The sequence below is a fragment of the Ictalurus furcatus genome, chromosome 8 (genome assembly GCF_023375685.1).
Source record: "Ictalurus furcatus strain D&B chromosome 8, Billie_1.0, whole genome shotgun sequence".
Lineage (NCBI taxonomy): Eukaryota > Metazoa > Chordata > Actinopteri > Siluriformes > Ictaluridae > Ictalurus > Ictalurus furcatus.
The window spans coordinates 16,197,561-16,224,621 of record NC_071262.1 but is presented as its reverse complement, the minus strand read 5'-3'; the positions used below and the strand labels follow the sequence as shown (position 1 = coordinate 16,224,621).

General features: G+C 38.2%; 1 protein-coding gene across 1 annotated transcript in view; it reads right to left on the bottom strand.

Moving 5' to 3' along the window:
• Window positions 1-1,416: 1,416 nt before the first annotated feature.
• Window positions 1,417-27,061, bottom strand: part of macrod1 (mono-ADP ribosylhydrolase 1) — an 87,051-nt gene continuing 61,406 nt past the window's right edge. Inside the window, exons 6-10 of the mRNA XM_053631069.1 lie at window positions 13,215-13,336; window positions 9,735-9,765; window positions 7,557-7,630; window positions 3,250-3,331; window positions 1,417-2,123 (exon numbers count right to left, since the gene is read on the bottom strand). Coding sequence (XP_053487044.1) covers window positions 2,098-2,123; window positions 3,250-3,331; window positions 7,557-7,630; window positions 9,735-9,765; window positions 13,215-13,336 — 335 coding nt within the window. The 3' untranslated portion in view covers window positions 1,417-2,097. The remainder of the gene's footprint in view (window positions 2,124-3,249; window positions 3,332-7,556; window positions 7,631-9,734; window positions 9,766-13,214; window positions 13,337-27,061) is intronic.

Sequence of the window (27,061 nt, the reverse complement as noted above, 5' to 3'; positions counted from 1 at the left end):
GGAATGGGTTTTAATGAGAATCCTTCATCATAGCGACCTACATAAACTACACAGCAAAGGAAGAAAGAGTGCATTTTCATTGTAGGTTAAGTGTTATGAGCACTGGCCCGCAAGAACGTCTGTGAATAGGTTGCAATATACCTGATTTCTTTTATAAACTCATTTTCAGTGGAGTAACATACTTTTATATAAAATTCCATTATAGTAGCTTAAAATAATGTGCGAATCATACCTTTTACCCAAATGTTTTACTTTCTTTTGAACAGAGATAAGCAATCTCAGACTTATTACCTTTGCAGGGAGAAAAAAATCTTGCAATTTTTTTTCAACTTCATTAAAAGTAAATCAGGAAATGTAATATACATTAGGAATGCCCAAATACAATTGATTTTAGAACCTTAGTGGCTAGGATCTGATGCTGCATTCAAATATGGTTCAAGGCAATCCCATATAAATGGCCCACTCTTGCATTTACTGCTTCAGAAGTCAAAATTTCACACTGTGATGCAATGTTAAGGTTTCTCAATATGGTGGAAACCATGATAAGTGATAAGTATAATTATAGTGTAATTTTAGATATATACAGGGTGTCCCAAAAGTCTCCATACATATGGGACTGTGTATGCCAGCACCACGTCGGTTGTGCCTTCATCAGTGGATGTTCTTAGATGGTCCGCAACACTTCCAGTTTTTTAAAAAATTGTTAATAAGTTTGGTAGCAGTGTCATGTGTGATGTGTTTGCCATGTTTCCTGTTAAAGTCCATTGCAACCTTGTAACAGCTTCCTGATCCAGTCATGAGAATGATTTAATAAATAAATATACAAGTGAAAAATAAATAAAAATGTGTGTATATATACATGTGTGTGTGTATATATATATATATATATACACACACACATACATGTGAATATATATATATGTACATATACACATATGTATATGTGTGTACGTATCTATCTATCTATCTATCTATCTATCTATATATATATATATATATATATATATATATATATATATATATATATATATATATATATATACACACACACACACACACACGTGTATATATATGTGTGTGTGTGTGTATATAAAAAATATAATAATATAATAAACTAAATATGCAACATTTTGGAAGACATTTTGCTAAAAAGTGTTAATTTCCCCTATGTATGGAGACTTTTGGGACACACTGTAGTTTTTTCTTAGTAACTTACCAACATATCTGAGAGAAAATGTTGATATTCTTTTGTCTCATTTCTACCATCACTGTACCTTTAAATTGTCCAAATAAAATACATCATGTGTATGCATTAACTAGTTAAACTGTGTCAATTTTTGGCTTCATATTTGCTAGTTGCTTAGTGACAAGTTCTCACAACTGTAACTATTTGAACAGCAAACACAACTTCACAAGTTTCATTCAACATGCAGTTCCTCTTTATAGTATATCCATACTGTTTCTACAATATTTTATAAATGTGCATTCTTATCCATGTCTGAAAATGAGTGCCTTTAAATTTAGTACTTTTCCAGACCTGTGCAAGATTCTGAATCTTATCAGGAAATGGCTGGCGTGACCGTAGGCTTATATTCCAAATAAGCAATAACATAAGTCATTCCAATTACACAATAATTTGGCATCTGGCTTCAAATAATTAGTCGGATCAGGTGCAACTCCTGCATGATTTCAACGAAAACCTGAAGGGATTGTGGATAAGACTGATTACCTCTGATCCACAACATTCTAGTAAAATCCTATTAATCAAAAATGAGATGTGTATCGACAGAAGCTTTTTGGATTCCTAACTGCAACAGTATTGACTTCAGAGAAATAATGAAACATTTGTTATTTTGTTTTCTTGATGTGTTGTGTGTGTGTGATGGCAGTCCTCTTTAGTGCAACACCATAAAGCAGTCCTTTGATCAGCCCAGCAGTTCAGTGAAAACTAGATTGAGTGATAAGAAATTATACGAGGCAAGCCATCAAAATAAAAATCACTGGATTCAAAAATAATCAGTAGGTGTTGCTGGTGGGGCAGACGCTGAGGAAGCAGGAGCAGGCGATGAGTGCGGCATCTAACGCAGTTACATCCACTCATAATTTACTTTTAGGAAAGGCATCTGTAAGTGAAGAGAAACGCATTTAGTTGAGACGCTTCGCACAAGAAATCACAAAGATCATCACACATAGGTGTCACACTTACACTGACAGGTAGCAACACTAACACAGAACAGGGTCACACTCACACCAACTCTCAATGAAACCAAGTGACAGAATAGGTATAGGAAGAGATGGAGGTATCTTGTACATTTAATAAAGAAAGGAAGAAATGAAGAATGATATTGAAGTTAATAAAATATGCGCTGCCACTGTCAGCTTCAAAAACTAGAAATTAGAACAGATTTAAAATCCAGACAAAACAGACAATAAAACCTGCCTCTTTTTAATTATCTTCTATTTGCAAGAATAAACATTATGAAAATGTTAATATATTCAGTGTTAGTTTGTTAGCACTGCAAACTATTAACATACGCTTATCTGTAAACATTACTAACTAAAGTATTGCCACTGATAAACTTCTATTTCAAACACTACATTTTTCCATTTTAATGTCCCAGACAAACACTAAAACAAAGCACATGCACAGGTTAGTGCACACCATGCTGGTTACCTGTCCTCACACCGAGCTCTCTGATTGGTCAGCAGGCTGAAGGGGGTGGGGTCAGACATGAGCTTTCGGGCAGGAAAAAATAATGATTGACTAAAGTCTTTTCTCTCTTTAGGCTTGAACAATTTTGGCATGCTGGCTCTGAAGCACTGTTCTTTTCTACACCATGGACAGTGTGTTTGTTTAGAAAGGCAAAATAACATTACTGATGATTGAAAGTGACAGTCCAGTCCCATGGCGTGTACTATGCTTGATCAAACTAGATTAATGTTGACAACAATTGAAGAAAAAAAAATGATGCTGAAAATAAAAAGCCAGGCCGCAGAATTTAATGCAATCTAATGGATGCAGGGCTCAGAGTGACTTTTGGCTGGTGTCATTGGAAAAAGCCCTTTAGCAGAGAGGGCAACTGGGACCACTGTGTGTGTGTGTGTGTGTGTGTGTGTGTGTGTGTGTCCAAGAGAGAGTGGTAAATAGTGAGAATATGTGTGTGTGTGTGCCAGAGTGGAAAGTATTTTTTTCTCCAAGATAGAGGGAGAGAAAATGCTTAAAAAAAGAAAAGGAAGATAGAAACAGACCTTTTGGAAAGTAGGCAGGAAGTCTGCCCTTGTACAGATCCTCATCAGACTTGAGGAAAACGCAGAAGATGACCCGGTCCATCTGATGAGACAGATAAACAAATCAGCACTCCAGTTAGGGTGAGAACATGAGACGAGGAGAATGCTCAAGACCTCTTTTGCAATAATAACACTCTTAGACTGCAGATGTCATCACCAGTATCAGCCAAATATTTACATCTCTAATAACCACCTAAATTTACCTCAGTAATAAAGTGTGTTCAAGCTTAGCTACAAGCTCCTCTACAAACTCATCTACAAACCCAGTCTACAAGCTCCTCTACAAACTCATCTATAAGCTCATCTACAAATTCTTCTACAAGCTCATCTACAAATTCTTCTACAAGCTCATCTACAAATTCTTCTACAAGCTCATCTACAAACTTAGTCTACAAGCTCAACTTCAAATTTGTCTTCAAGTTCAGCTACAAATTCTTCTACAAGTTTGCCTATAAGCTTACCTACAAGCTCAAGTGTGTCTACAAAACTCATCTAGAAGCTCAACTATAAACTCATCTACAAGCTCAGGTACAAACTCAACTACAAGCTCAACTACAAGCTCATCTACAAACTCATTTACAGGTTCATCTACAAGCTCATCTACAAACTTGTCTACAAGCTCAACTTCAAACTCATCATCTTATCTACAAGCTCAACTACAAGTTTTTCTACAATCTTATCTACAATCTCAGTTACAAGTTTGTCTACAAGCTCGTCTACAAGGTCATCTATAAGATCTTCTACATGTTGATCTGCTGGCTCATCTACATGTTCATCTACAAACTCATCTACAAGCTCAACTACAAACTCACCTACAAGTGCATTGACAAACTCATCTTCAAGCTCAACTACAGGCTCTTCTACAAACTCATTTACAAGTTCATCTACAAACTCAACTACAAACTCATCATCTTATCTGCAAGCTCAACTACAAGTTTTTCTACAATCTTATCTACAAGCTCAGTTACACGTTTGTCTATAAGCTCGTTTACAATGTCATCTATAAGATCTTCTACATGTTCAACTACAAACTCATCTACAAGCTCAACTACAAACTCGTCTACAAGCTCACCTACAAGCTCAACTACAACTCATCATCTTATCTACAAGCTCAACTACAAGTTTTTCTACAATCTTATCTACAAGCTCAGTTATACGTTTGTTTACAAGCTCGTCTACAAGGTCATCTATAAGATCTTCTAAATGTTGATCTACAAGCTCAACTACAAACTCTATAAACTTGTCTACAGGTTCAACTGGGTCTTATTTAATTCTGTCTCATCTCATGTGGTCAATGTGGTGTTTTATGTAGCACCATGGTCCTGGAGGAATGTTGTTGCATTTCACTGTTTATTGTACAAGTTGTATATGGTTGAAATGGCAATAAAAACACTTGACTTCACTTGAACTATAAACACCTCTATAAGCTCATTTACCAGCTTAGCTACAAATTTGCCTACAAACTCATCTACAAGCTCTTCTGATTCTGTGAGCCTCAAAACCACAGACAAACCTGCACACACATACATGCACACACGCATACTCACAGACAGACACACACAGACACACACACCCCCGTGTCTATTAAACGTTATATAACCAGCATCTGGGTGTCGTGTGAACTCTGTTCTCTCCAGCTACAGCACTCAAAGATGCAAAGCAGTATTGCACAATTAAGCGTCATTTAATCATGATTATAATTTCTGCCTCTCATTTAATTACAGGGTGTATACAGATACTGTTAACTTTTATTTGAATGCACATTTCCCCCAAGATGTGTATGTCTCTTTGTGTGCAGCTCACACGTCTATGACACTGTATTCTCTACTGAGTGTGTGACATGATGTTGAATGTAAAGAGATTAAATCACAACAAAAACAACAACAACAACAACAGCAGCAGATTACAAATAGCCTAAAATCCTAAAATCTAAGACCATGCACTGAATTTAAAGCAATATAATACTTAAGGGTTATAATCCACAAAGTGTGATACTAGTCAACTTAGTTAAAGTGATCGGAAGGTCGGGGGTTCAAGCCCCAGCACTGCCAAGTTGCCACTGTTGGGCTCTTGAGCAAGGCCCTTAACCCTCTCTGCTCCAGGGGCACTGTATCATGGCTGACCCTGCGCTCTGAACCCAGCTTCCTGACATATAGTATGTGAAGAAAATAATTTAGTGTAGAAAATAATATAGTTTTTACGTGATAATTAAAGACTCATTATTATACACTGTTGGCTTAAGTCTGCACAGTAAATTGTGCATATGCACACTGTTAACAGACCTCAGACTTGCTCACTAGTGGGAGAGAGAGACAGTATTAAGTCCCGTGCCACTGCCTGACAGTTTGTTGTCACCATAATACGTCATGTTGAAATTGATGTTATTGTGCAATACTCTAAATTCATGTAAATGGCACTATTAAATATAGATAGCAAGGGACAACCCTTTAAAATCGACAAAAAAGCCCCCCCCCCCCCACATACACACAAAGGACATAAGAGGAGACAGCATCTTGATCTAGAGGAGCTAATCTTTTTATGTATAAAGTATAAATTCAATTCAATTCAATTATGAGCTGTAAGCTGTCATCTTATCCATCAAACCATAAGCACATTTTCGTTACAGGAGAGCACATCGAATTAACAAAAACCCTGGCATTACTAAATTAATTTAACAACTCAAAATTGTGAATTAAAAGCTTGCTATAAACAGCTTACACACAGTTTATGATTCCATGACCTTGATCTAGTATCTCATGCCTTCATGAAGTGCAAACGACTTACTGTTGAAAAAAATTTAAATATCCCAAAACAATAGCTGGATCAAGTGCATTATAAGCTTTGCAATAATAAGGTCGCCATTTTGTTAAATGAAACCAGATTTGCAGCAATATATTTTCAGTACAGACAATATAGACTCTATCAGATGTTTATTCAGTGCTTCCCATTTTATAATTTAAATATCTTTGTAATAAATAATGTCTTGCCCTTAAGTTACATCACATTACATTTGACAAAAATTCTGTCTTCAGTCCACGTTGCTGATTTTTTTGGGGGGCTTAAAGGCAAGTGCTTGTGATTAAAGGCAGTGATCTAGATGCTACTGAAAGACACCATCTTGGATGCTTCTACACAAGAAAAATCTTGGGAGGTGAACTAGATGCCGGTGATCTGGATAATCAGACTGAAGCACCCAGATAATCGCAGGTGCGAAACTCATCTCTAATATGTCCAAATTTCTCCACGGAGAAAATTACTCATTTTGGACTTGAGTAATCTAATCTGAATACAGCCCATAGATACTAAGGAGTAGTCTGATTTATACACATTGACTTATAATGTACAGTGTAAGAAAAAAGCTTGCTTTGATCTGATGATTTAAAATGATAAAATGCAATAAGCCTTTTTTAGTTTTGGAAAAAAAATTATGATGATCTGATTTGTCAGTTTGTGTGTGTAACCACTATTTCTCTGGTTCCTGTTTCTCTTCAGCATCTAACAGCCTTCTCTGCCTTTCTCTCCCCTGCCACCTCTTTTATCCTCTTTCCTTCACTTTTTCCTTTTCTTCAGCAAATATCTCTCTCCTCTGTCTCCCTCTCAGTTCCCTCCTTGCCCGTGCTCGCTAATTTGGTGTGTGTCGATGGTATAGTGTGGCTGGGGGGAAGGGTTTGTTAATTAAGAGACTCTAATTAGCTCGTTTCTGTCACTGCACAGAACTGTAGAGGCAGAGGAACTGTCAGCGAGTCAGCACGCAGCTCGGGACCGGATGGACAGAATGACAGTGAGATAAAGAGTGAGAGAGAGAGAGCAGGGTAGAAAGGCGCAGTTTACATGATGCTTCATTACGTGTTAAATCTACCCTGGGCTTTCTTTTTTCACCTACGCATACATGAATGGCTCCTGTGTGTGTGTGTGTTTGTGTGTGTGTTTGTGTGTGTGTGTGTGTGAGAGAGAGAGAGAGAGAGAGAGAGATATAGATAGATACAGTGCATAGTGCAGGTAGCAACCAAGAGAGTGAACTTGTCTGACTAGATTAGTGCAATGAAGTATACTACATTTCTACTTATTTTTTTGTGTGAACCAAACAGATATTAAGCATACTTAAACATAGTATGCCTAGAATAGTACATAAGCATGTGATAAAGATGAGACAGAGCTTACGTCCCTCTGTGACCACCCTGACAACATGATGCACTATTCAGCATCACACAATAACAGCAACAACTAAAAAAGAACACCAACAGGGAGTTTGTCCCACTCACACACACCTGCGCAGGGTTGTCCTCCAGGTATTCTCTTACTGTCTTCAGAGCCACTTCCACTGCCTGCTCAGGTGGGTATCCTTCATCACACACAAGACATACAATGTATAAACGTTACTAGATACACACTGATGACATCACACATATATTCTGAATAAACTGAATGTCCGAGTGCTATTCCCCCTTTTCCACATACATGAGTTCACAATCTCCCAAACACTTTTCTGTTGACACGCTTATCTTGTTGACAGACAGATGAATAAAACATTCCTGTTTTTATTTGGTAATAAAAAAAAGTAAAGCATGTTGCAATATTCCCCAGTCTGTCCTCCTGTTCAAGATATTATGGCAACGTCCACATTGATCTGGATAGGTCTGAAAACTGCCTTTTCTTTTTAAAATGATCTTCATCTACACCGACATTTTCAAATGTTTTCAAAAAATTGCTCGTCCACACAAACGCCGGAAAACCGATTACTGCGCATGCGTAAAAACGTAAGAAGCTTTGGCCCACATCATTTCCGTTAGGCGTTTATTTAAAAATGCAATCTGAAGGTTGTACAAAGTGACATTAATCTTTAACAAAGCAGGCACAACAACTGCAGTACAACATCATCCACCGTCCTGTTTGTTTTGAGTTGAATGGGTCACATGACTGTCACATGACAAAAAATACATTGTTTTTGAATATCTCCGTTTTCTCAGACCACACTACAACACGAAAACTGTGTTTTCAAATTCAAGCAATTATGAGAGCATTTTCGAAATGCTCAGTTTTTGCTGGACAAAAAACGCCATCTCAGTGTGGACACTGAGATGTGTTGACGCACTGAGATGTGCATTTTTCTCTACGCAAAAACGTTCAAATTTATCCAGATTAATGTGCCTTTATTGAGCAGTAAAAACATTGAAACTGTTTTTACTCTAAACATTTATGTTCCTATAAACAGCATATCCTGAAGTGTTCTAGCACAGCAATTTGCCAACAATTTGTTTTTGTTCATTAAAGAACAACATGACATACTTTTAATCTGTTAATGTCTACACTGTTAGAGAAAATTAATCAACACCTTCTGACCAGTCAGAATTAAACAGCGCTGCTGTGCAATGTTAATTATTATTAGCTACTTAACACCTAGAAGGCTAACTGTATACTCTATAATTCAAACAGAAACGATCCTTTTCTACATAAGTAACAGAAAGCTATAATTAGCTAGCTCTCTAATCCAGTAATAAATATATTTCTATTGGTGTAATGATTTTTTTTTGCAAAGGAGTGTGTTAAAATACTGACACTTTGCTAGCTAATTTCTCTCACTCACTAGTAACCTAATATCCAACAGCTGAATTACTTGAATTACTGAATCTGTAAAAGGATATATTGAGTCTCATAACATGCTAGTGGATTTCCTTCAGAGTACTCAGTGAGGTATCTGAGAGTGGAACAGAAGTATCTTTTCATTTAGTATCATTTAGTATGATTTGTGTCAGCATCTGTCACAACACTAACTCCTACCTCTTGTTTTGATTGCAAACCAATTATGATAATTTAATATCTGAGAAAATTAAATAAACTCATATGTGCCAAATTTATTTATTGCATCTTATTTATTTCATACACACACAAAAGGACGCAATTAAAAATGCATGCTGATGTAGTAAAAAAAAAAGGATATTTAAAAACAAACAAACAAACAAACAAACAAAAAACTAGAGTAAACGCTGGATCTTATTTTAATCAGGGCACACAGATTACAATCTCCCTGACATACTTGCCCACCCAATCTCTCTTAATCTCAACATCTAGGGCCCTTTGTTAATCTAAATAATCCCACATGGCACTGCAATTGATATCCACTGAAAGCATTCCAGAAAGAAATGAGCTCTTGTCTTAAAAACAGCTGCAGATCTCTGATCATGATGAACAAATGCGGCCATCATTATAAGCACAGTTAATGAAAAACCACAGGCTTCACAGAATGTTATTATTAAAAAGGATTGCTTCACAAATGCATTACAGAAATCCCACTGGATACTATTCAAATGATTTGGAAATCCAAATAGAGCAAAGCTGCTAGTGGAAATTGATGAAATAATTTGTAAAATTAATATTGCATTAAAATATAAGCCTGAAACATTTTACAGTTTTATGAACTTGAGTCTCGTTGGAATTCTGCCACTCACCGTATACTCCAGTGGAGATGCAGGGAAAAGCCTAGAAGAGACACCAAATAGATGTGTGTGTGTGTGTGTGTGTGAGAGAGAGAGAGAGAGAGAGAGAGCGAGAGAGAGAGAGAGACTTAAAACACATACACATCTAGAAACAACTCAACTAAATATGAGGTTTCACTGAGCTATCACTGCTCATATTTGTACAGTTTTATGCATTTTATGATAAATGTATTCAGGCAACTAAGGATTAATCTGTGCAACATGTGCAAAAATGTGCATACTTAATAAAACCAAAAATCATGTTATTACAGAAGTAATGTTATTGTTAGAATTTAAATACGTATTTACTTCACTGTGAAGACAGTCTCTAGAGAAACAATTTGACCTAACAGTTTGCTAAATCTTATGTTTATAGGTTAATAAAGAAGACACCAATTCAAATGTCACTAAATGTGTGTTATTTTGTAGTATATAATTTAACACAAATTGAGCAATTATTATCATACTGAATGAATGAATGTGCATACATTAATGATTGCACGTTCATCTTGTGTTTATACACTAATAATTATGGTTTATAACGTTTCCAAGAACATCTGTGTGTCATAATGACAAATAAATTGACATGTAGCAAGAAACAAGCTTTTATGGGATATAAGACATATGCCAAGTGGGCAGAGCTAAGCCTTCTTCACAGTTGCTAACTTCCAGATAATGTGATTATGTGAGTAATGTGAGTGGAAATAATGCTGAAATAAAGATATTCCTTCTGTGTTTGTTTTTTAAAATTTATAAAAAATTTTTTAAACCCGTTTAGGCTTAGATTACATGACACATCCACCAAAAAAAGTCATGAGAATGACCCTGTACTATAGATATATAATACTATATATAACTGGTAATAACTATAGTGTATAAGAACAATAAATCCTTTATTTGAATAACAGCTGGAACTGCTATCAGAGCTTCTTTTATAGAAGATTAATCAGTCCTGTGATATAAGGCAAAATATTATGTTGTACAGCAATGTATTTTTTAGCGATCATTTATTAACATCTGTAATCAAGTTATATACTTATATATTACATTTACAACTACAATTAAATAGTGGTACAATAGATGTAACCAATGGATATTAATGAATTAAGGCTTATTTATAGTATCAATGTGAAATTTCATCCAATACCTCAGTACTGTTATAAATGGACAACCTTTAAGGTCCTCTACAAGTTAAACAGAGCAGCACCAGATCCGAGATGCATACTAACAATTATGTTGACGACGTATAATTCAAAGTGCCTAGCACCTGAGAGCTCAGTGTGATTTGTGACACGGCTGTCAGCGTTTTTTTTTTAAAGCACATTCTGATAAAAGCAGCATTCAAAGTTTGTTACAAACTACAGTCTATATTATACTGCTAAAACTTTAAAGCCATAATGGTGAGGGGCATACTGAGGGCATGCACACGTTTATGTATGTTTGCTTGCAGATGTATGGCATGTTAGTATGAATTTGTGTTAGTATGTATGTGTTAGTATATTGATGTGTGTCAATGTGGGCAGAGTTGTGTAATGAACAGCACTGGGAAAGAAATGAGAAAGTCCAGCCAATAAAATTTTGATCTAGCTGAATAAAGTCCATATAAAATCCATACTTCAGGCTGTCCTTGAGGACTTCTGCACCCAGAGGGAGTAGCAGTCCTTAAGCAAATGTCTTAGATGGTTTGTTATAGTCATGCACGTAATAATAAATGATGTGTGAAAGTATGTGAATGTTTAAGGCAAAAAACATAGTGTGCACATTTTCCCCAATAAAGCAAAGTGTTTTTGCCCTTTCCACAATTTCAATTAACCTAATTATAATCTGTGATAGGCATACTACTCCAGCAGTTACAGAATTTTGCCCATTTACAGTCCCCTCCAAAAGTATTCGAACACCAAGGCCCGTTGTTTTGTTTTTGTTAAACACTGAAGACATTTGGGTTTAAGATCAAAAGATTAATATGAGACGATATGACGTCACCAACAACCTCAATCTATTGTTTGAAGAAGACTTTGAGAGCAAAAATATATATGCCATACCACAAGATGCAAACCACTCATCAGCAGTAAGAATCAGAAAGCCAGGTTGGAATTAGTAAAGAAATACAGAGATGAGCCACAAAACTAGCAAACCAAAGTGATGGAAAGTCAAAGTGTGGAGAAAGAAAGCATCTGCTCATAATCCAAAACATACATGCTCTACGGTCAAGCGTGGTGGAGGTAGTGTCATGGCTTGGGTTTCAACGGCTGCTTCTGGAACAGGCTCATTAATCTTTATTATTGATTGAACTCATGATGGTAGCAGAATTCAGAAGTCTACAGAAACATTCTGTCTGCCAATTTACAGAGAAAAACAGCCAATCTAATTGGGAGGAACTTCAGCATGCAGCAAGACAATGAATCAAAACACACTGCCAACACAACAAAGGACTATATCAGGGGGAAAAAAGTGGAAGGTTTTAGACTAGCCAAGTCAATCACCAGACCTTAACCCAAGTGAGCATGTATTTCACCTACTGAAAAGGAGACTGAAGAATGAAACCCAATCCCCCCAAAAAACAACAACTGAAAGAAGCTGTGATAAAAGCCTGGAAAAGCAATACAAAAGAAGAATGCAACCATTTGGTGGGATCACTGGGTTTCATAGATTGATGCAGTTATTGCAAGCAAGCGATATGCAAGCAAATATTAAGTATAATTTACTTTAAGACTATCTGTTCCAATACCAATTTTGCTCACCTACAAACTGGGTGGTCTGCCACAAAAGGTGGCATGTTCTAAGTTGTTTGACACATTTAGATTTAAATCTAATGCAATTCTGATATGCTGGATCTTGTTTTTAGACATCCTGAATTTAATCAAAATCAGTTTCAGGCTAATGAGGTATATCTATAACTCTAGGTATATCTACGTTTTGCATATCTATGTGTTTTCTCTATGTAATCCCCTGATATGTCTGTCACTTTTAGGCTGTATGTATCTATAGCCTGTGGTAGAGCGAAATCATCCCCAGCTTTGTTTCTTCATACCATTCTGGGTATTTATTTCTCTTACGATCAGTGACAGTGCTGTTGTGTTTATTCAACAGCAAATAATCTGATATGAATACAAATAAAATGAACCATATATTGTTGTTTTTATTTTTGAAAGCCCTGCTATTGCATTTACAGCACGTTATTCAGTTTGCTTAAGTTTGATTTGCACACACTGCATTGCGCACACACTGTAAATGCTGTGATGAGAAACTCACAGTTAAAAAGTTAAATACAGTCTAGATCTAACTATAAATGGCCATCTTCCTGAACATGAGCCATATTTGAGTGATCTTAGTCAGGCTGTCATAGCAGACATCTACACGTCTACATCTATATTGCAGACAGAATGTAGCGCATCTATAATCTAGAGTAATGTACTGCCCTGAAAGTGTTACATATGAGTGTTTTCCTCTCACCACTGTCCGCAGCTGGTTCTCAGTCGCAGTGCGCAGACAGTTATAATAACAGTCTCGGAGCGCTCGTCTCTCCGTCTCTCCCACAGAGCCGTGAGCTATTGGTCCCACGGTGTGAATAATGTCTGAGACAAAAAGAGAAGAACAGAAAGAGAGATATGAATTATTAAAACAAACCTTTATTTAACTACTCTCCCGAACTTCCATTTTTCATCCCGGCTCTAACCATAAACCGGCACTTCATCTGTAATTTCAAACACTAGCTCTCAACCCTTCATGTGACCCTTCACACTAGAGTCCCACTGTCCTTAAACACCCACTTCATTTCTCCTCTCTATCTATAACCACTCTACTGAAGTGGCAGGACTTCAGCAATTAGGTGTTACTCGTGTTTTTACAGCAACACTGAAACAAAGACACACAACATTCTGAAAAAGAAGAAATATAATGACCAAGACATCAAATTTTATTTCACACATCTGTCTACTGTCTGTCATCTTGCCACCCTCATGTGTTTGGTCTGTCTAGACTTTCCTCCCCTAAGCTTCTTATTTCATTGCTATTTTTGCTGCTTTTTCTGTTTTGCTTTTCTCATTCTGCCACATGCTAGTGCTTTCTAAATCTTTCTCGTCTTGACATTGAATCACTGTGCCATCTTTCGCCCTTTAAACTAAATTACAAAAATTTCATATCAAAATAATTGAAGACATCTTCACGATATACTGTATACACTCACTTGCCACTTTAATAGAAACACCTGCTCGTTCCTGAAATTGTCCAATGAGCCAATGCATGCAGATACAGGTCAAGCGCTTCGGTTAATGTTCACATCACACATTGGAATGGTGAATCTCAGTGACATTGACCGTGGCGTGATTGGTGGTACCAGATGGGCAGATTTGAGTATTTCAGAAACTGTTGATCTCCTGGGATTTACATGCACAACAGTCTCTAGAGTTTTGTGGTGAGAAGAAAAGCATCTCAGAGTGCACCATCTGTCAAACCTTCAGGTAGATGCATTAGATCACTAGAGGACCACATGAGGTTCCACTCCTGTCAGTCAGGAACAGGAATCTGAGGCTACAGTGGGTGCAGCTGAAGCTCGAAAAGCATCATCTAGTCTTTTTCCAGTGAATTAAATTAAAGTATTTCACAAAGAAAATAAAGGAAGTTATACAAGGAGATATAAAAGCATTGGCACCTTATAAGAGTGTGTCATAATGTTATCGTATCACAATATCAATATCATATCATCACATTGCCTGGTCCTAGCCATCTCTCTCCATCTTCCCTGACACACAGGGACCACAGGGCTCTCTTCTCTCATCTCTCTCTCCTTGGACAGATGAACAAGGTTATGTCCAGTGCAAAATGTATGGTCTTGTGCTGTGTTTACTTGTCTCCACCGGAATAGTGGAGACATAACATGTTTAAAGGGTCAGGGGCGGCTCGGTGGGGAAGGGAACCAAAAAGTACTGTGTCAAATCCCAGTCAAGCCACTGATTGTTGTTGACAAGGAGAACTGTGTTCCAATGTCCCTGGACCACTGACTGTTCCTGCTTTGGCCTTAAATAAAGCACTTAACCCCCCACTAGCCCAGTAGAGCTGTAACACGTGTATCTGCCTCACTTTCGCACCGTGCCTTCCTCTTCCTGTGTGGAAAGGAGAACATAATCCTAATGCACCTATAAAGGTGCTAAGGTGAAAAAATAGTAACATGAACTACAAAACAATAAAAGCAACAGTGAAAGATGGGAGGAAATTGTTTGTCAGGTGTGTGTGTGTGAGAAAGAGAGAGAGAAGAGAGAGCGAGAGAGAGTGAGGGTGTGGAAACCCAGGTGCAGCTAAAGGTTAAAGCCTGCTAAAGGATCAAAGCCCAGGAGGTAAAGGTGCAGTTCTTTCACATGCTGCTTTGTTGTGCGTGTGTGCGCGTACACGTGTGTGTATGTCTGTCTGTCAAATACAGGAATAAAGACATTTCTTGAGTGGCAAGGCATTATGCCAAAGGAGTTAGAAAAACTATTGGAAAACCCACTATATTCATCACAGACATTACTTTACATTCATAACATCTTGCCATCCTTTGAATGAAATAAAAAGGAAAGGCATCACATCATGGAAAAAAACCCCTGTCATCACGTTTACCTGAAAGAAATGTAAAGGGCTCTTCAGGGATGTTCACTTGGAGATGTAGAAGATTCTTCAAAAGAGAATTTTTTCCACCTATTCATTTATGAATCATCATCACCATTATCAACACAACTCTATAATCACCATTAACATAATTTTCACTCCAACTTTAACCATAACCCTGCTCCTGAAGTCTCATCTACAGTCTACATTATTTTTGCCATGGTCTCTTAGATTTGTCCCGTTGCCTTAGAAACACACATATTAAAGTGCTAATTTCAAAATGCCCTTTTTAAAGTAGAAAACGTACTGGTAATTGGTAACATTAAGAAAACATGCAGATTGCTTGTTAATTGCCCATTTTGTCACTTCAAAATGAGACTATTTTTTCCATGCTTTCTCAGTAATTAGTTGTACCCCCCCATGATTTTTAATGGCTCTAGACTAACATGCTCTGTGTGTGTGTGAATGTGTGTGTGAGAATGTGTGTGTGAGAGACAAAATCAAACACCTGTGGTCGTTCCACATGCTGATTCTCTATTAGCATCTGTCTCTTTTCAGCATGCCTGAGGTGTGAGACATTAAGGTGGAAAAGGCAAAACATGAGCTTCATCACTGCTATTGTTCTGCTTCCATCCACTCTTCTCATGCTCCTCCTCAGCCCAGCTGCACCGTATTCTCTTAGACCTAAGAGTTTTTGAAAGCATACAAGTGCCTTCTCTAGATTTCTAAAAGAAATAAAATCAATCAATAAAAACAAATCCCTGCTTGAATGCAGATCCAGCATTTACTGTGGTCTACAAGTTGATCACCAGGGTTATTTTAGTTTAAAAAGTACAAAACTAAAAGTAAAAAAATAATAATTATTCATTTAACTTCAGCAACTGCTTTATTTTGCTCAGTTCTTGTAGTGAATCCAGAGCACAGGGGCAATTTATAGTCACCAATTCATCTGTACTGCAAAAAAAGTCATCTTAGCAAGTGAAAATATCTTGAATATAGTCAAATTGATCTAGTATTTCTTATTATAAGATTACAATAAACCAAATATAAGATCATTAAACATATTTCTAGACATTATTACTCATTTCAAGCTTGTAGTTTTCTTGTTCTATTGACAGATAGAACTATTTTGCTTCTTTTCAGAAATATATGCTTAAAATAAATAAATTATCATTATCTTGTTGCATAATCCAGTTGTTCTGGATTATGAGTTTCAATTTACAGACTGAGGACCGGACATTCTCCTTTAGGATTTTCTGGTAGAGAGCATAATTCATGTTTCCCTCAATTATTACAAGTTGTGCAATAATTGTCTTTTTCTGTGCCTTTCTGATAGTGGAGTCATGAACAGTGAACCTTTATTGATGCAAGAGAGGCCTGTAGGTCCTTTGATGTTGTCCTTGGCTCTTTTGTGACTTGCTGGATGAGTCGCTGCTGTGCTCTTGGAGGAATTGTGGAGGGTCGGCCACTTCTGAAAGGGTTCATCACTGTGCTGAGTTTTTTCATTAGGATACAATGGCTCTAACTGTGGTTCTTTGTCTTGGAAATAGCTTCCCAGACTGATGTATTTCAATCACCTTCTTCCTCATCGTTTCTGGAATTTCTTTTGATTTTGGCATTGTGTGTTACTGGGTAAGACATTTTAACCAGCTTCATACTGTTAAAAAAGTTCTATTTAAGTATAGATTTGATTGAACAGGATTTGCAGTAATCAGGCCTGGTTCTATCTAGTCCAGTTGAACCCCATTATGAATGCAGTTTCATAGATTTGAGGAATTAGTAACTACGGGACATATACATTTTCATACAGGCCCAGTTGGTATTGGATTTTTTTTGCTTCAATAATTAACATTATAATTTAAAGACTGTATTTTGTGTTTGCTCAGGTTGCCTTTGTTTTTATTTAGATTTAGTTTTAATTTCTGAAACAATTTCGTATGAAATATATACAAACACAGAAGACATCAGGATGGGGGCACATACTGTACTTGGTCACCAAGTACAGGTTTTTTAAAAAAAAATATATATAGCATGTTATAACAAATCGAACTGGACATTTAAAGGATGTAAAATGGAGGACTTTATCAGCAATTCATAGGACTTCATCTAGATTTCATCCAGAAGTTTTGAAATATGTCTTTTGAGGGCATAGGAAAGGTGAATTATATGGTGAAATAAAGCACGTTAAAATTGCACAATATTGTTAATGGTCAGTGTAAAGTCAGGCCAGGCTGGATTAGTAAGGTACAGCCATTATTATTACTAATGTTGCTACTCAGTCAGTGCTCTCTGAGATATAATACATCTTCAAGCCCTGATGTGATCCATCACTGAGTTATGAGTGAAAAAAAATGAGGTAGCATTGGCTAAACCCTACCACAAGCCTGTTAGCTGTCCACAAAAAAGTTCTAAGTTCAGGGGTCTTTAGCTCAGTCACAGTCTAATCTTAGCTAGCCTAACATACACACAAACACGTCCATGCATGCACACACACACACACGCACCTCTTTCCGCCCACTCTCTTAGCATACCTTAGCCAGCCTTGGTTTTACAGTGCTCACTGAAGCATATCCATGAGCAGCTAAGCGCAGCCTCTGGCACAAAAGGAGGCCCACATCTGAAATACAAAGCCTCAGGAGAGAACAGGCAGAATGTGGGGCTTTACACCTCACCTCCCTCTATAGGCCACCCATCCACCTGCCTCCACCCTCGCTCCGCCTCGCCCCCTCCGTAACGGACGAAGAGCAGGTGAATTGATTTCAAAAAAGGCAGTGGAGGAGAACAAGGGAGGGGAGAGAAGACAAGACAAGAGGCAGAGCTCTTTAACATCTGAAAGACTCAAAGGTGTTGACCTGAATGTTTTTTTTCTGTTCACTTTTGCTTTCTCTGCTTTTACATTTTTTCTCTTTATCTTGCCAAGTTGGGCTCAGATTGATGGCTTTAAAGCTATTTACTATGCACTGGAGTGTGGCAAAAAAAGCACAACTATCTCAATTTTTGCTCTAACCTAAATAAAAAATATAGCATTTTTCAAGAAAAATCAGCATGTGACTGAGTATAGAATGTGTTTAAGGCATTCAGAAAGCTGAAGCCAGAGAGAATGAGATTAGGAAAAGGATTAGTATGAGTCCAAGAGAGGGAAGCAGTGTTCATTTGGCCTTTGAGGATTTTAATTAGCGTTAATTGGCCACTGAGGGAAATGAGACCTAGGAGTGTGTGTTTGTGTGTGTATATATGGGAGTGTGTGTGTGTATTGTTGAAGCCACTCGGCCCTCCCATCTCTTCTCTGTAGTGATGGTTGCTGTTTGTACGCTGGTTAAATCCCTGGTCAGGTCCTGTATTGGTACACAGGTGGGCAGAGGGACCGAACACTTTCTGCCTCACATACACTGCTGACATCCTCTGGGTCAGTCACCCTACAGACCTCTCTCACACCTTTCCCTCTTTTTTCCCTCGTGGAGCTTAGACAGGTAGATAAACTCCCTCAAATGCACGTGTAACACGTTTCTGAAGTCTAAAAAGAACCACGTGATACATAACGAATCAGATCTGTTCTTGGGGAAAATGACGAGCAGACCCTATGCACTGTGGTTATGAGATTTTATAGACTAAAATAACATTAGTATCTGAAATATCTTTTTATCTATGTGAAGGAACGCCCGAGCAATAATGCGTTGCCAATCGTCTAGAAATTGAAGGGAAAGCTCACTAATGACATTGTGATGGTTTCTCATTTCCCTTTTTGATTTCGCAATAAGCAGTAATGTTCCTGTCTTAATGATTAGTCTTTTTGTTCCCACCTGTTCTGTCTCTACTATCGCCGTGTTCCTCACATTTTCTGCCATACTTTCAATCCCTTCCTGTGTTTTGCTCTTTGCCATTTTCCCCTGCAGCATTTATTCTGCCTCTATCTCTCTCTCACACACACCTGGAATCACTGGATGCTACCTAATTGCATCTTTCTACCGCCCACCACTGAGCACTAAACACAAACAGATGCATACACTCACATACACTGGGGCATGTGCACACACACACCTCAAAAACACACACACACCTCAAACACACATCCTCAAACAAAAAAAGCGGGAGACATATGGAGGGAGGTACACGCACACACAAACAGCACTACAAATAATGCGGTCAAAACAACAGCATAATGTACAGAGACACACAGCCCAACCTCACAATGAGAACAGAAAGAGAACAAACAACCAACACAGTACAGCACACAGTCCTGCACGGACGCACACACACACACAGGTTTGAGCAACGCCTTAAAAACCCAGATAAGAAAAACTGCTATTTGCCAGCCAGATGCTGATCCCTGCTACTAAATCTTTTCCCTCATGCTTGAAGATTATGTAAACACATCCCACTGGCTAGACTACATGTGAATCATTGCGCAACTGACTGAAAAAAAAATAAATATTTTTTTTCATTCTAAAGATCGGTCAATTAATCAACCATAATATTATAAAAAAAAATCTACCTGATTAGAACTGAGAGGGGGTGTCAAGATTTTACCACTATACTACAGCATTGTTGAATCTGACGTATCTGTGTATTCATTTTCTGTAACAGCAGCTCTGACAGTTCCAGCTGAATCTAAAATTATTGGTACTCGTTCTAATACATTATCTTTTCTATAGTTACGACTCATTCACAGCGACTTGTATTGTGGATAATCAAAATAATAATAATAAAGACTAATAATAAACACTTTAACCTGTATATTCATGCAATCAGCCAATTATGTGAAAGCAGTGCAATGCAGAAAATCATGCTGATACAAGTCAAGAGCTTCGCTTGTTCACAACAAACATCAGCATTGGAGAAAAATGTCATCTCAATGACCTCAACCATGGCATGTTGTTGGTGTCAAGTTAGTTTGAGTATTTAAGAAACTGCTGATCTCCTGGGATTATAACACACAGCAGTCTCTAGAGTTTACACAGGATGGTGCGAAAAACAAAAAACATCCTGTGAGCTACAGTCCTATGATCAGAAATGCCTTGTTGAGGAAAGAGGTCAGAGGAGATTGGCCAGATTGATTGACAGAATGGATATGGCAGCTCAAATAACCACTTTCTACAACTGTGCTGAGCAAAAAAGCATCTCTGACAGTCTATACAGGATTTCATAGAGTTTTTTGTGCTTTGTGGAAAACTGCAGGCATAGGGTTCTTCTTTTAAACTGCTACCAGTGAAGACACATATGTAATCATTCTATGATTAAAATGCAGGGCTGTCAGAGCAACAGGGGTGAGCTGCTGGCATTTGACCCGGCACTTTTCAAACTACTGGAGCGGTGACCCAGCACTTCAGGCAAAAACAGACAGGACTGACTCCGTTGAAAAACTGACCAAAACGTCCAGTTCAGCTGGGGGTGGGGCATTTCTCTAAAGGGGATCTCCTTTGAGCAATAAAGTAATAAAATTCATTTAAAGAATATACATCAATATGCTTGATGTATGTTCTATTTGCAGTATTTGTTGCGGCACAAATAAATATCATTAATAGCTCAAATTTGATAAAATATCGTTAAAGGCATCAAATTTTGCCCCACTACTTTTGGAGCAGTGGTGCTGCCCCTGTTAAAAAGCATACCACAGACAACATTAAGTACACATTTTATTACTTTTCTAACCTTAAGAACCACTGGTTTCGCTAATATATAAAAAGAAATGACTGAAAATAACTGAAAAATAAAATTTAGCAACAAAAAAAAATCAGTCATTTTCATTAACATAAAATGTAAAAACATAGTTTTAATTTTAAAATGCCAATTGTTTGTTTTATGTTAATATGTATTCTTCTGAAGTTTAACAGAACACAAGTATTCATAAATTTTACAGCATAATAACAATACATGCAGTTGCTTCAGTCATGGTGATTTGCCTTGGCATTTGAGGCACAGCAGCCATTTTTTCTACACTTTGCGGAGGAATAGTGACTCACCAGACCTGATTTTCTTTTATGTTTTGTGAAAATGTTGCATGGTGTGCACAACAGTTTGCCTCCACTTTCGTGTAAAACATCCGAATATTGTCTTTCACAGTGATGTTTGTTGGTAAATCCGACCTTTTAGCAGTACTCATGTTTGATGCACGTGAATCAAAGACGGCGTTGGCTGAACGCACGTTGTGATGATGTCACACGACGCGTCTTGTCCCAAATCTGCAGAAAATCTATGGCAATTTTGAAAAATCGCAAGCTCCTCCAAATAGTGTGGAGTTTGCTTGATTTTGCGTTAACTTATGCGATCACAAAATCCTGAAGGGACTGCTCAGAAAACACAACCTGCTGTACCTTGAGGTGGATGCGCTACAACATCAGAAGAACGCATCAGGTTCCTCTACTGTCAGCCAAGAACAGGAATCTGAGGATGCAGTGGGCACCGAGTTTTTTTTTTTACTTACCTCACTTTTTGAAAGTTTAGTCTGTTAAAAATCTTATATAATATCTTGTGACAGAAACTGATATAAAAATATCACTTGCTTCACTTCACATTATTAGTTCATCAGGATGTCGTCTATGTTTCACAACTCAGATAGTGATATGATCCATTATTGTAGCATTAATTCATATGTAGAAAACTACAAACATGAAATTGCGGCACGTGAGAAAATAAAGTGAGGCATGTACCGCATGTAGCTGTCCTTATAATTTGATCAGCTTGCATGATTGTGCTCTTTGGTTTACCTTTATTTATTTTTTAAAAATGGCCCCAAGCCTGACCACCGCACACATTCACGTCTAAGGGAAATTTTATCGTAGCCAGTTTACCTACTGGCATGTTTATGGGTGGTGAGAGGCAAGCAGAGAACCAGACCATAATCTGAGTTCAGGATCGAACCGGGGACAACATGTGCAACACTGCGCTATCTTTTCAAAAAGAGTCCTGATCAATTCAAACTAGGCTGGAGAAAACAGACAGAAAATTTCTCAACCACAAAGACTGCAATTTAGTATAATATATATAATATAGTATAATAACAGTGTTATAATAACAGTATTATTAGTAACTAGACAGGGAAAGTTTGTCACGACAAACTGTGATGTTGGCTTGACAAAGCCAGTCTGAAAGTTTAAAACTGTTTCATAAGCTTGAAGATAGTTTGAAGTTGAAAGACAGAAAAAGTGGCAGACAAACAGAAAGACAGACAGACAGACTGTTACTGGTAGAAAGATAGATGACAAATAGAGTGATACAAGTACTGTAGAAAGTACTGTAAATGGAGTGAGAGAGTGACACAAATAGATAGATGGGGAGAGTGTTATTAGCAGAAAGAGAGAAGGAGAGACAATGATACAGGTAGATTGATTTAAAGAAATATGCACAGATAGCAAGGGTGTGTGTGCTTCTGGTAGATTGATAGAGAGATAAATGGAGAGAGTGTGTGGCATTGATAAAGAGATAGATGAAGTGAGAGTATCTGTTACAGGTACACTGACAGAATGAGAGGGAGAGAAGAGGGGCTTCAGGACATGTACACACAGGTGTGTGAGAGTTTTGACAGTTGGAGTCTGAAATCTTGAAGAGTCAGAGCCAGGCTCTGAACATACCGTCACTGTGAGTAAATAGGAGCTTTGGTGATTTTTCCGATCAGTTAGAAAAACTACAGCTTGATTAGAATAGCATGAAGAGTTTGGTGAATGTAGCTTGAAAGGTTTAGGAATTATAATCGTCCAAATTTTTCAATGGAAGTCGATGGGACTTTTGGCCAATTTGAAAACCAGAATTCTGATCAGTTAAAAAAGTCATAGCACATGAAGTCAGAACAGGCTGAAGGTCTGTGGCAAGTTTGGTGCATGTAGCTTGAAGTCTCTAGGAGCAATAGCGTTTAGACATTTTGGGTCTAAGAAGAAGAATAATAAGCTTAAACAGCAGAATGTTTGTTTTGTCAAGCCAATACACTAATCGTGGCAGTGACGTTTTGAAGCCACAAATGTACCACATTTTACAAACATCGATACAGCCGGACAGATGCCTCCCAACACCTGTTGTGTAAAGCCTGAATCATTGAGGTTAGTTACTGACCGAGCCTGACACTGTTTCTGCGCTTCACGTACAGGGTTTGAAAGGTTTCGGCCTGCTCCAGTCAAACAGCGCTACTCGATCCTGGCCTCCTCCGTCACTCATCTTCTGCTTTATGCAAGCAGTTCAAATAGTTATTACACGGGCAGAAAGTGTCTGACAAACTGCAGTACATAAAACACAAATCACACACTGAATAACATACTCCAACAATTACTGCTAAAATATTATTTACTATTCTACTCCCTGCGAGAAAGAGAGCGAGAGATCTACAGGCACACAAATTATATGAAAGTAATGAGTCTAACAAAACCCACACAAAGGACATTTTCGAGAGAGGGTGTGTATGTATTGATCTAGCTGTATGTATAGCAGAGTATGCACACTATCTCTCTCTCTACCAACATGCTGCTAGGTAAAGGAGGGATGGGGATAGGGTCATAAATTAGGCAGGGAAATTACTGCTAAGTGTGCGAATAAATTAAAGTGCACTTGCTTCTGTAAACACTGTCTGACTACATAATTACTGAACACACTGTAGGAGAAGGAGGGAGGAAGGGAATGGAGACATAGCAAGAGAGGGAGAGAGAGATCATGAAAGACCAGAAAGAGGAAAGAAAACTGCGCTTCGTTGGATAATGTGCATCTGATTTCCACAGGATGACTCACAAACTCACAGAGGCATTTACACCCATAAAACTTGTCTGCACTGGCATAAGGACATTTTCAATTAGACATGCAAGTACTTCTGTAAGTTGCTATGGGTAAAATTACCTGCCAAATGCTACAAAATGTAAAACACGTAAATGTGGGATAAAATAAATGTGTACTGTTTTCAATTACTTCAAGCACAGCTTGAAGAAAGCTTCCCTTACACAACCTTCCATTTATTTATTTCTTCATGATTTCCAGCAAATATTCTTTTACCAAACTGCAAAATTTGAGAACCAAACTCCTCACATTTTTGTAAATATTTGATTATATCTTTTCATGTGACAACACTGAAGAAATGACACTTTGCTACAATGTAAAGTAGTGAGTGTACAGCTTGTATAACAGTGTAAATTTGCTGTCCCCTCAAAATAACTCAACACACAGCCATTAATGTCTAAACCGCTGGCAACAAAAGTGAGCACACCCCTAAGTGAAGATGTCCAAATTGGGCCCAAAGTGTCAATATTTTTTGTGACCACCAATATTTTCCAGCACTGCCTTAACCCTCTTGGGCATGGAGTTCACCAGAGCTTCACAGGTTGCCACTGGAGTCCTCTTCCACTCCTCCATGACGACATCACGGAGCTGGTGGATGTTAGAGACCTTGTGCTCCTCCACCTTCCGTTTGAGGATGCCCCACAGATGCTCAATAGGGTTTAGGTCTGGAGACATGCTTGGCCAGTCCATCACCTTCACCCTCAGCTTCTTTAGCAAGGCAGTGGTTGTCTTGGAGGTGTGTTTGGGGTCGTTATCATGCTGGAATACTGCATACTGATCATGCTCTGCTTCAGTATGTCACAGTACATGTTGGCATTCATGGTTCCCTCAATGAACTGTAGCTCCCCAGTGCTGGCAGCACTTATGCAGCCCCAGACCATGACACTACCACCACCATGCTTGACTGTGGGCAAGACACACTTGTCTTTGTACTCAGCTGGTTGCCACCACACACGCTTGACACCTTCTGAAGCAAATAAGTTTATCTTGGTCTCATCAGACCACAGGACATGGTTCCAGTAAGCCATGTCCTTAGTCTGCTTGTCTTCAGCAAACTGTTTGCGGGCTTTCTTGTGCATCATGTTTAGGACAGGCTTCCTTCTGGGACGACAGCCATGCAGACCAATTTGATGCAGTGTGCGGCGTATGGTCTGAGCACTGACAGGCTGCACCCCCCATCCCTTCAACCTCTGCACCAATGCTGGCAGCACTCATACGTCTATTTCCCAAAGACAACCTCTGAATATGACGCTGAGCACATGCACTCAACTTCTTTGGTCGACCATGGCGAGGCCTGTTCTGAGTGAAACCTGTCCTGTTAAACCACTGTATGGTCTTGGCCGCCATGCTTCAGCGCAGTGTCAGGGTCTTGCCAATCTTCTTATAGCCTAGGCCATCTTTAAGTAGAGCAACAATTCTTTTTTTCAGATCCTCAGAGAGTTCTTTGCCATGAGGTGCCATGTTGAACTTCCAGTGACCAGTATGAGGGAGTGTGAGAGCGATGACACCAAATTTAACACATCTGCTCCCCATTCACACCTGAGACCTTGTAACACTAACAAGTCACATGACACTGGGGAGGGAAAATGGCTAATTGGGCCCAATTTGGACATTTTCACTTAGGGGTGTACTCACTTTTGTTGCCAGCGGTTTAGACATTAATGGCTGTGTGTTGAGTTGTTTTGAGGGAACAGCAAATTTACACTGTTATACAAGCTGTACACTCACTACTTTACATTGTAGCAAAGTGTCATTTCTTCAGTGTTGTCACATGTAAAGACAATCAAATATTTACAAAAATGTGAGGGGTTTACTCACTTTTGTGAGATACTGTGTGTGTGTGTGTGTGTGTGTATATATATATATATATATATATATATATATATATATATATATATATATATATATATATATATATACACACACCTACACACACACACACATATATATATATGATACATATATATCATACATAAATACATGATACATAAAAAACCCACACCCACATGGTATCCAGGGTCAACTAAACTTAAACACCATCACATCTACAGTCAACTCCAGATTTATTGGCACCCTTTAAAAAATGACATGATCAAAAATTTTCATACTACATACCTTTCCACTAAAAAAAAAAACCCAAACATGTTCATATGAGCTTCCTTTTTACACAACAGCATTATTCTCTCAAAAACATGCGTGCCAAAAATATCAGCACCTCAAAGACGTTTTATCCTATATCCTGGCTGCCTCTACCATAACGTTAATACCTGCTCGTAGGTGTATCATTGAGCAAGATGATGACAGCCAACTTATGCTGCCTTCCCGCGCTATCGGAATGATCGCAAATACGAGTTTATGATGTTGAACATGAATGACCCCTCAACTGGGACTCGGAGATCATTTTGATACCCAAGTTCCTGAGATGGGAGGAGTCCTAAACCTTTAGCATGGTGGAGAAGAGTACAGTTTCTCTAGTGAAAGACAGGTTTTGTTCATTTTTCTAAAACAACTAATTGTTAGCGCTTGCCGTTTTGGCCATATTAACTTATGTATATCAGCAACCATTCTATGCATGTTGTACATTTTCAAACCGTGAAAATAGCTTGTATTTGACCTAAATTCCATTATCATCAGCAAGCTAGCTAACTGAGTAATATGTGTTATAGAAATATGCAGGAATGAACCTGGTGTGGTTCATGTTCTTTCTGCCAATGACACGATTTCCCATCGCACTAGCGCTGGAGCATGCGGTGTGCTCTGAAACCCGAAGCGTGAGCTCAAAGTGTGAGCGTGTGCTTCCGGGTTTGTCAGTGACAGTAACTTTACTTATGACGTGTGGTTTGTTGTGATTTCTGTCCTGTCTCTGCCCCTGTATCGTCATTGGTTGTTTCCCGTATGTGTCATTAGTCTCAGCTGTTTTGTGTTTCACCCTGATAATGTTTAGTATATAAACCCCTCGTGCCTCT